We start from the raw sequence: 11,331 nt of genomic DNA on the forward strand, positions 1-11,331 counted from the left end.
AGAAGGCCGAATATTCCAGCTTTTTTTGGATTCTGTCTCTAGTACTTTTCTTTTTTCTTCTTGTATTTTTATCTATCTTATGATTCTATGTATTTTAGCCAAATACTGAAATACAACATTAAAAGATTTCATCTCAATTATCTTTCTAGTTGGTCATGTCTTTAAAAAAGAATTTGCTTTTGCTTGGACAATATTAAATTTTTTAGAACAAATGAAAAAGGTACAAAATCTTTATAAAAAGAAAGAAAAGAATGGATAATTTTTACTAATATAAATATTTTAGAACTTTTAATAAAATTATTCAAATCTTCAAATTAGTAAATAAAGTTTTATAACAAGATCCAAGGTAATATATTGCAAACAATAGCTAACATCTTTAATGATCTTAAAGACATTATGTCTTGTAAGCATACTACATTATAAACAACAAAGTGCAAAAAAGAAAAAAAGACAACACTAGCCTAAAGTCAAGTGTTAATAAGAAGTCTTAAACTTTTAATTATATACAAATATTAATTAAAAAAAGTTTAGGTCTTTTATTAAAATTTGACTTTAGGTTACTAATTTTATTGAGAGCTCCTTGTTTCTTCCCCGTTATCCCACATTGCCATTGCTTAGCACTCACTTGTTTATATTTACCAAACACCGATTTGGCACTATTGTTGTTGCGGTAAAGCTTTATTGATGGAAAGAAAATATTATCTACTTCCTTGTAAGTTTACACATTTAAGCATTTTCTAATATGGTATTGCTTCAATTAATAGTTTGTTTATTAGTTATAAATAATTGGACACCCTCTTCTTTGTTTTGCTTACTCTGCTAGTTATTTTTTCTATTGTGTTTGTTTTAATTTAGCTTTGATACTTGTTCATTTCTTCCTTATTTTATTTTTAATTTTCGTTTCTTTTCTAATTGTTATTTTCAGCATTTTTCGCTTTGGCCCCGGCTGTCTTTGGTTGATCTACTGAAACTGAATTAGGCTTTGCTTGAATATTTCATTCTTGATTCTTTGTTTCATTCATTTTCTTCTTAGTCCATGGATTTCAATCTAATTCGAATTAGTAATATATAGGTTGAAAAAGTGTTAAGAGAGATGTCACAATTAGTGTCAAGAGAAAAGTAGCTCATATCATTGGTTCTAAGTCGTTTGATAGGATGCATTAGATAAAATAATACATGCATCAGCTTTTGGTATTACTAATTCATTGTTTGGTATACTTTTTTCAGCCTATGTATTACTAATGCAAGTATTAGTTATACAACATATTTGGTATTATCATATATATAACTAATACATAACTATGATATTAGCAATACCAAGGTTATTAATGCATGTATAAGCATGATTAAAGATAAAATTATCCTTAAAGTTCCTTAAAGCTAAAGAATATAGAGTGCATTTTTGTAAACAATTAATTTCTTTAAAATTATACAATGCATTTTAATACGTCACACTAGGGCTGTGCATTTGGATCGGATATCCGAAATCCGATCCGATCCACTCTATTTCGGATTTCAAATTTCGGATTTTCGGATTGGATACGGATTGTGTTTTATGAAATTTCGGATTTTCGGATTGGATTCGGATTGGTATGATTTTAATCCGATCCGATCCGATATCCGAAATTATATGTACCTATATAAATACACACTAAAATTTTAGGGTTATGCTTATTCATTTTTTCACACACACCCTCACTCACTTAGATTTTTCCGCCTCTCTTGCACCTCTCTTCTCTTCAGTGAAGACTAAAAGAGTCTCAATGACTCAAACTTCCGATTTTACTTTGATTTTATGTCTCTTTCTTCCGCCTCTCTTCTCTTCTCTTCTGTCTTTTATGTCTATTTCATGTTCTATTCTTCAACTTTTGATTTTATTTTGATTTTTTTGTTTGTTTTGGTAGATGGAAGATGAGATAGAGACACCGAATGAACTTTAAATTGTTGAAAAAATTTGTGACAATCCGATCCGACAATCCGAAAAATTATCCGATCCAAAGTTTAAAATCCGATCCAATCCAATGTTAATTCGGATCGGATTCGGATTGCCCTTTTCAGAATCCGAAATCCGAAATCCGAATCCGAAATAGGCTAAATCCGATCCAATCCGATCCATGCACAACCCTACGTCACACCAAACATTAAGTAAAAAATAATCTTTGTGTAACTAACGCAAACATTATTGATACACTTTATCAATACTATTCTTATATATCCTGTCAAACCACACCAAACATTGGGTGCAAGCATTACTTTTTTCGTTTGGACTGAAAAAAGCATGCATGTTTCGGAATTTAGACAAGTTGTGGGAGAAACTTTTACACCTTGTTTTTCGAAATAAACGTTATACATTCATTAGAAATTGCAGATTGACGTCATAGAAATGATGGGACGGCTTGCGTCAATCTGTCAAAATTCAATAATGTTTCTTCCAGGTCATTGTCCTACAGTAATAGGGAATAATAACTAACGGACAAACAAAAAGGCTTTAGGTTGAATACATGATAATGTTTCTTTCTTACCAAAAAAAGAAGAAGATAATATAATGTTTCTTGAAGTGATAGACATATTAAGTCTAACAACGGCATTAAGTACGTCGAAGATCAATTTAGTGAAAGTTTATATGTTAATTAATTTAAATACTATTTCCTTTATATCATTTTGTTTGAACTTGTTTAGAGATAAACATATAATTCAAGAAAAATAAAATACTTTTGAAACTTGTAATTTTAAACAAGTTCAACTTTTTTTTTTTTTGTAACTATAAAATTTTGACATTAAGGATAAAATAAAAAAATTAAAAGTAAATTATTTTAAAATTTTAAAAAGCAGCATTCTCTTCAAAAAGAAAATAAAAAGTATACCATAAATGAAACAAGGGTCAAGGAGTAGTTATTTTGGTCTTTTGTTTCTATATCCCAAGCTTGATTATAGGAAGAGATATGACGTGATCTATAGGTTAAGGATTCGAACAGTAAAAACAGTTACTAATATTTGCCTTATAATGTACTATCTACGTTGTATTTTTGGGGTGCGTCCAAATGCTGTATAAATACAGTAATGGTATGCGCATCGAATTACCTTTTTCTTTAATCATCGGAAGAGATAAGAATCCCTGCTGAGAAGACCATTCACAGGGGCAATGTAGGCACACGTGAAGGCCACGAAGGGACAACAATATATAATGACTTTGCCTTTTGCATTGATAAGAATAAGGCCATGCTCCAATGTATGTAGCCTTTTAAACGACCAGTTACATTGAGGGAGTACTGTAGGGTATACCCATCATTTTAAAAAAGGGATCATGAATTTCTTAAACCTTTTGTCTTGTTTGTGAGATTTTAATAAATCATATTGCAGTACATAATTTATTTTGGTTTGATTACATACTTCTGATATTAGTGCTACTCACCAACAATCATTGCAAATTCAAAATTTCCTCTTCTTTGTTTGCATCCTCACTTTTTAATGCCTATATCAGTTTTGTTCGTTTCTTTTGTTAATATTTCTTCCACTTTGTACTGTTTTAGAAATGACATCTCTATTAGTGAGCGAGCTAGCCACTGTTGCAAAGAGGAAGTAAATACACTGAAGGCTATGTTATCAGCATTTCTATTTTTATTTGATAATCATCATCATTTTTATATAAAAAAACCACAAATAGATATTAATGGTTCAGTTTTCTCATTCTAAAATTGGAATTTCGTAAATTTAGAAAGTTTCTGTTGCCTAATTGGTTTTAGATAATTAAATGTAAAAATAATAATTCATATATACATATAATTAACAAAAAGAATTAACAGAAACATGCGCACATGACAACTGTTGCGAGGTTGCATTTCATCGAAGAGGTAGACAGGTAATATCAAGTGGCACATGGACTGGCTAAGGAAGCACTGGAAAACCTCCCCCATCATCAACTACTACTTAGGCCCCCTAGTAATATCATAAATAAATTAGATGTAGATATGCTTGGTTATGTTTATCTAGTTAAGAAATTATCTACTGTTGTTTTGTGTGATCTTGCCGATCTGGGCAATATGAATATCCTCAGTATTACTATCACTGAGGACGATGTAATGAACTATGTTACATAACTCTATGTAAGTATCTATCTTTGTTTGTCAAAAAAGAAAAGAAAAGAAGAGGTAGACAGGTAGTTAAGTTACTAAATGCGCTAAAGGTGTATGCTGTTAGTTGAATTTCTTATAGGAGTAAAATGATGTAGGACTAACGCAATATATGTAAAATACAAACTGTTAGTGTATATGTATACTCAATCTAAAACTTTAATTTTCCCACTGCTTCTATGTCCTAAAAGCTAATACCTTCAAATTTTCTAATGCTCTGAAAAAGAGTGTTTATATTATTCCTTTGGTATTATTTATCTCATCGCATCTATTTTTTAAAAATACTGATCTAAATAAGTGTGAAATATTTTAAAAAAAAATATGGATAAATAGTTCAATAAAACTATATATAGTTGTTAGTGTTTAGTATGATCGAAAATGGTTTTTAGAAAATGGCCTACTTTTTGAAAATTATTTCATGTATAGAGAGTGAATATATTTTGATTTATAAAAAAATGAAGACTAATTAATAATGTTAGTAAATTAAACAAGTACTTTTAAAACATACGAAAAATTCCTATGGTCCAAAATGTCCCAAAATTGCGTCTTCCTCAATCAACCACACGGAACCCCAAAACGTAAAAGATAAAAGCAAAACAAAACATCATGAAAAGCCCCTTGAACCCCCCCCCCCCGCCCACTCTCCAACGCCCCCACCTCCAACCCCCCCACCCCTAGTTGGTTGTAGCAAAAAGTTCAGTGTTTACACTTTAGATTTTACCATCATCATCATATTCTTCTTCCTTCCGTATCTCCTCCTTTTATTCTCTTTCTCTCTCATTTTCAACGGTTCATCATTGCATGCACCCTATAATGGAACCCTAGGAGTCTTCAGTACTTTTCTACAACACGTGGGTGCTCCTAGTCCTATATTAAAACACTAAAAATACATATATTAGTCTCTTCTCTTTGAATGGCTTGTTTGAGCGACGACACTTGGTTCGCTCTTTCTCAAATGCGTACCTTAACCCTCCAAGAAAACCCAGAAAATTTTGGACCTAATAATTCAGCTATGGCGGAGTACCGCTTGGAAAAAGTCTTTCCAGTTTACGCTGTCGGAGTATCCGAGCCCGACCCGAACTTGATCGTCTCAGTTGCCAATACAGCTTCTACTGTAGGTGACCCTATCTGGGATGCTGTTAAGCTTGAAGCTAAGTTGGAGGTATTCTTGAATCCATCGAGATTTTAGCTTTACATATCTTTCTTTTAACAACTTGTGTACACCTAACTAATTCATCCGTACCTGCATCGTTTCACAAGAATCAAGATATCTGCATCTTTCCGCCTACGTTTAGGTAGATAAGAAGAAACCAAGACTTTGTTGGTATATCATGAGCCAGCTTTTTGACATAGCTTTACATTAATTTGAGAACTGTTTCATTCAAGTTACAATGAACAAACTAGGATCAAGATTTATTTTTGCATCAGTCTCTTAGTTCGTATTCTTTTCCTTTTATCTGCGATTTTTTTTTTGCTAATAGTCGTTCTTGGGATTGGATTTATATCAGTGGTATAATTGCTAAAGATTTAAGTTGTATATACTAATAGTTTAATTGGTTGAAGCAAGTTATTTATCCTTGTTTCCGGGTTAAGTTATTTATCCTTGTTTCCAGGTTACCGATTCAAACATGCTATAGATGGTTACTTGGAGGTTAATTTTAGGTAACCTGATAGATTAATTCTCAACACTGATAATTATATCAATTAATCCGACTTCTAATGCTCTATGTTAGTTTTACAATGAAATAGATGTTTTTGAGTGTCCCAAGTGTTTGTAATCTTTCAGGCCGGAGTTAATGTAACAATTTGATAGTTAAATAGTTTGAAAGAAGTAATAAGGAGTAACATAGTGACCAACTGGCCAAACCAGTTGTCTCTTCTACAATCTTGCTATTATGCAATTGTTTCAGCTTTCGGTCATTAAGAGTAATGTGTCAAATAAAGATCTAAATCTACTATGTAAGCTTAGGTAGTTTGATTCTCTCGATTTGTTAGTTCTGCGTAAAGACCCCTACCCCTAACTTATTTCGGAATGATTTAGAAAGCTGCGAATCAGGCTTTCAGAGTGGTGGCAAGATTTTTAAAATGTTCTTAGCTGATAGATTTCTGGAACCATTTAATGTTGTTTCTATTCTGTGATCCAGGCAGAGAAGGAGCCAATATTAAGCAGCTTCTTGTATGCGAGTATTTTGACTCATGATTGTTTGGAGCGGGCATTGAGTTTTGTTCTTTCCAACCGCTTGCAAAATCCTACACTTTTGGCAACTCAATTAATGGACATATTTTCTGATGTAATAATGCACGATAGGTGCATCCAATGTTCTATTCGACTTGATTTACAGGTAATCGGGATTCTAAAAGTATATTCTATTTTTATATACTTTTTGACAAGTACTGACAGTTCCTTTTGTCCCTCGTTCTTGACAGGCATGTAAAGACAGGGATCCTTCTTGTTTGTCATATTGTTCTGCTCTTTTGTACCTTAAGGTGCTGTTCTTTTGGTCTTTTATCCTAGTTAGCTAATTATTGTTAATATTTTTGTTTTATCCCGTTTCATCTCTTCACTCTGAAGGATCTGCTTTTATGTCCGCATCATTTTGTTGATTATTGTTTACCATTACATCAACTTCTTTTGGTAAATGCTGTCAATTGCCATACTTCATCTAAACGCTATTTAAATGCAACAGCCATTAGCATCTATATTCCAATGAACTTGTAAAGGAACCTCATTAAATTTATCCTTGGTTTTTATCTGTTGTCCTGAAAGGCAAACTATATTTTAGGAAGTCTGTTTCTTATCTTAGTTACCTCCATGCTTGATACCGGTATTTCTGAATATTATCACCACGTTTTAGTTGATTTCTAGAGGAAGGGGCACAGGGAAAGATAATCATGGTTCTGTGTCCACTTAGAATTTTGCTTTTCTTATATTTGATTGCAATTTTCAAGTTCCTGATATTGAAGCTAATCTACTCAGGGTTATCATTCTTTACAAACACATCGAGTTGCACATGCATTATGGAAACAAGGGCGCAAAGTTTTGGCATTGGCGTTGCAAAGTCGAGTTAGCGAGGTAATGTTATATCCTCTACTTGGTGATAGCCATCATTGTCAGGCATTGCACCTATTTCTCGATGTTGCTTCCTTCTAACATAAAACTGTCACTTCAATACAGGTTTTTGGAGTTGATATACATCCAGGTAATCGTTCGAGTTACTCCCCTAACACTGCAACAAAAGATATGGCTTCTGTTGTATTCTTATCAGTTATATTCTCACAAGAGTTACTTTCGCAAGGGATAATTATGACTAGGTTATACCTGTGTTTGCCTATAAAACAGCTGCCCAAATTGGAGAGGGAATTCTTCTGGATCATGCGACTGGTGTTGTAATTGGTGAAACCGCTGTCATAGGGAATAGAGTTTCGCTAATGCAGGTGACTTATGCTGATTCCTCTATATTGGGTGTTGGTGTCATTTTATACAAGTTTCCTGCAATATGGTTTATTTGATTGAGGGGATAAGAAAATTAAGCGTTTGCTTCATTTTGCTTATTCGCTTTACCTTTATATTAAAAGATCTAACAGAAATTTGAGTATAATGACTGGTAAATTAAGTGTTTATATGCCTGTCAACATTTTTCGACTTCTTCAAGCTTAACACAAATCATTGATCAAACATTTTCATTGTCTTGTATCTTCCAGGTTGTTAGAAATAGCGAGTGCTAGCCTTATTAGTGTATGGGATACTTACAGCTGATACACTTATATTTAACTTTTCTTTGCTCTCATTGCACTGTTTTGATTCTTACTTTTCACATTGAAACTTCTACTTCTGCCTTCTTTTTCTTATTTTATGTTTTCCCATTAGCCAAAAAAAGCTAGCAAAAGGTTATGTTCAGCAGATACTTTCGTTCTTTTGGAGGTTTTTTCCCGATGTTCTGCTATTGTAAAGGGCTGGTAAAGATGTTGAGCAAGGAGATTCCATTCCTTTGGCGCTCTAATTGGTTGATTGAATTTGGTTAGGTGTTCAGAAGTACCTTCAATGAGTGGAGTTTGTGTTTCACGTTTACTCTATAATTTTAAGTTTACAAGTGACAGTGCAGCTTGTCATTAGTCACTTTTTAGGGTATGCGATTTAATCTCTGTGACACGCAATGCAGAGAGTATATTTTAGAATCAGTTCATACACCCTCCAGAAGGAAATGTAGTTGTGGACACGGGGGAAGGAAGCCTGCCAAAAAGTTCTGCACTAAGGCCATTCGTGTAGTTTGTGTAGTGATTTTCAGTGATGTCCAGAAGTTGCAATTAGCAGAATCCTTTACGTGAAAGGAAAGGGAAGCCATGTGCATTATTACCTAACGAATTCATTCCATCACCTAGACCATAATCAGTATGTGCTATATATAGCTGCGGAACTTGAATGTCAAAGCTCATAAAATATGTACTCCCTCCATCCAAAGATAGACCGGATTTCTTTTTGGTCAGTCTCAAAATAGCATCCACTTCTCCAAAATGGGAAGTTAAATACACTTTATATAACAAAAAGTTTGGATGCTTGTTACACTTATCAGTATTCCTCCCATTTTAATCTTCTACACTAAACTTAAAATACAGGTCCGCATGTCATTGCAATAAACTACTGAACGACTTGTATGTTTAACTCTTGTCCTAATAACCGCACAAAGTCAAAGCTGGACAAAATTGGGAGGGGATTACTAACATTTTACTTGCCTTGGCCAAGTTAGGGAAGTGTCCTTTTACCTACGCTTTGACCAACTCAAACAAAAACCCTGAATCCTATAGAGAATTCCATTTACTACCTCTCAGGTGATGAGTGAGTTATAAACTAGAGCGTCAACCCCTGTGAACCTGCTCTCTAACCAACTTAAACTTTAAATCTCTGAATCCTATTGTGAAGCTTATTTATTGCCTCCCAGCATAGACAGTAGAACCCCATGCTCTTCCTCATGTATTTGTCTTTAAACATAGCATAACTTATTATTCATTCTCCACAGCATGTCTATATATTTGGTCGGTGGAGATGCTTGTCGGTAGAAATTCTCTTTAAGACTCTTTCTTCACCTAAATATATTTTGGGCAGGGGGTAACCTTAGGAGGAACTGGGAAAGAAACTGGTGACAGGCATCCCAAAATAGGTCAAGGTGCACTCATTGGAGCTAGTGCAACTATACTTGGAAATATAAAAATTGGGGAAGGTGCAATGGTTGGTGCTGGTTCCCTTGTAATGAAGGATGTCCCTCCCCACAGGTGGGGTACCATATATTTTAAACTTCTGGTTTATCTGTAAAATAGTTCTGATAATACATGATGAATTGGTTGTGATGTGCCTTCTATTGGTTTTACAGTATGGTGACAGGAATACCAGCAAAGGTGATTGGTTATGTAGATGATCAAGATCCATCTTTAACAATGAAGCATGGTATGTTTGTTTTAGCAGACTGGCAGTATATTCTTTTCTCTTGGAAGCTCGCTCTATTGCGGTTTAGTTTTATTATGATATATATACCACATATGCATGTAAATATTAGTAGAAATTGGTTGTTTCGAGAAGAAGGGAAAAAGAAAGTAATGCTGCCCTCTCCTGCAAGAGTTAGCTCCTCTAGTCTTTACTTAAGGAGGAACAATTTGACGGATCTTCTTTATCAGGTTGTTTTGGTCTTGCAGTTGCCGTCTTAGAGGATGGTAAAAGGGAGAATTCTGAGTCTCTGACTCTAAAAGGTTTTCCTGGAAGATCGGATCGAAGTTTCTTTGTTTAAAATACATATATTTGTCTACATGAATATGGGAATGCTAAGGTGGAGAAAAGAGATTCTACATTTAACCCTTTCTCCTAGGAAGCCAATGAATTGCCGCCCATTTTGGGCTTAAGTAAGCAGAATAATATAGGTTGGCACTTGGCAGTATGTCTCCAAATTATTATTTACTGATTATATTTTTTCCTTTCTTTTCTAAAACGACGCAGAGATAATGTCAAAACATGAGCGAAGCAAGGTGCCATAGATTTGAATAAACAGATCCTAGATGGAAACATTAAACAGAGACAGTAAGATGTAATACAATTCAAAATGAAAAGAACGTGGAAGGTCGTTACGGTCATGATTAATATTCATCTTTACTCCATCAAATTATGATGATATTTAAAAGTGTCAAAGTAAACGTCTTCATTAGAAGATAACTTTCTCGCAAGAAAATTTTCTAATTTCCTTGAATTAGTAAGAGTTGACATATTAGACCCCTGAATTCTCACCAGTCTAATATCCTGATAGCTCATACTGACTGATTATCCAGAAAATTTTACATTGTTGAAAATTTCATTGCTTTCTGCATTCCCTTTGCTTAGAAGTTAACTGCTCATGGCTTTTTACTGCCATATTGCAGATGCCAGCAAGGAGTTTTTTAAACAAGTAGCCATAAGCTGCAATGAAGCAAGATCCAACGGTGAGATTTCATTATGCAGTATGTTGCTTAAAGTAGGGATTTATTTGCCTTAGTTAGAATAAACCAACAGTCATCCAGTTTGTCTTGAGCTTTGCCCCTACAGCAGTTTCTGCCTGGAAGCAAGCTATCCTCTTTGCCACATCCAAATAAATGATATCGATGTTATAGATATTCCAATTCGCCTTCTCCTCTTTTCTTTCTTCACCCAAGTAGGTGAGGTGCTTCTCAAATATTGCCCAGTATCTTTTCTGTTTTCAAACTCCAGTAGTCAAATCTGTTGAAAAACTTTTCTTGCCACTTTTAGCAGTCATGAGTGCTAAGTCAGGCCTACATTTCTGGTTAGCAATCTGATTTCCACATAATTCTTATTGTGCTCTGTATCTCTTCTTGACAGGAGCTGTGGCTTCAGAAAGGGACGATGCTGCAACATGAGAGATTAATGAACTCCATTTGACTTAACTTACCCCATTCACTTCAACGTGGTGAAAAAGGTTTTAGTGTTTTCACCATCTTAAATATAGGATTCTGAAAAGAAAAATAAAGCTCCTTTTTAGATTGATGGTCATTCAATCTGCGTGTAGTGCCATGTAATTTGTGCCAAGATGAATTATGTATTTCTTATTCCAAAAGATTCATTTGTATATTAGACTCATCAATCTGCAACATTGTTTGAATTAGTGCCGGAATGAGGCTCTTTGCAAATATTTGGGACAAGTTGCTGTCTAGTACTCAGTAAGCCTTG

General features: G+C 34.0%; 1 protein-coding gene across 1 annotated transcript; it reads left to right on the plus strand.

The window, feature by feature from the left end:
- The first annotated feature begins 4,849 nt into the window (after nt 1–4,849).
- LOC107777148 (serine acetyltransferase 2) lies at nt 4,850–11,300 on the plus strand. Its single transcript, XM_016597135.2, has 10 exons — nt 4,850–5,292; nt 6,275–6,472; nt 6,558–6,617; nt 7,108–7,203; nt 7,306–7,330; nt 7,471–7,565; nt 9,232–9,398; nt 9,497–9,570; nt 10,530–10,589; nt 10,984–11,300. Exons 1-10 carry the CDS (start codon nt 5,044–5,046, stop codon nt 11,019–11,021), a joined length of 1,062 nt encoding a protein of 353 aa, XP_016452621.1. The 5' UTR covers nt 4,850–5,043; the 3' UTR covers nt 11,022–11,300.
- Nucleotides 11,301–11,331: the final 31 nt, after the last annotated feature.

This window comes from Nicotiana tabacum, chromosome 3 (assembly GCF_000715075.1).
Source record: "Nicotiana tabacum cultivar K326 chromosome 3, ASM71507v2, whole genome shotgun sequence".
NCBI classification, from domain to species: Eukaryota; Viridiplantae; Streptophyta; class Magnoliopsida; order Solanales; family Solanaceae; genus Nicotiana; species Nicotiana tabacum.

Coding starts and splice junctions, on each gene's coding strand:
- LOC107777148 (XM_016597135.2), top strand. CDS start 5,044: ATGGCTTGTTTGAGCGACGACACTTGGTTCGCTCTTTCTCAAATGCGT. Junction 7,204..7,305: donor TGCAAAGTCGAGTTAGCGAG/GTAATGTTATAT, acceptor ACTTCAATACAG/GTTTTTGGAGTTGATATACA. Junction 7,566..9,231: donor ATAGAGTTTCGCTAATGCAG/GTGACTTATGCT, acceptor TATTTTGGGCAG/GGGGTAACCTTAGGAGGAAC.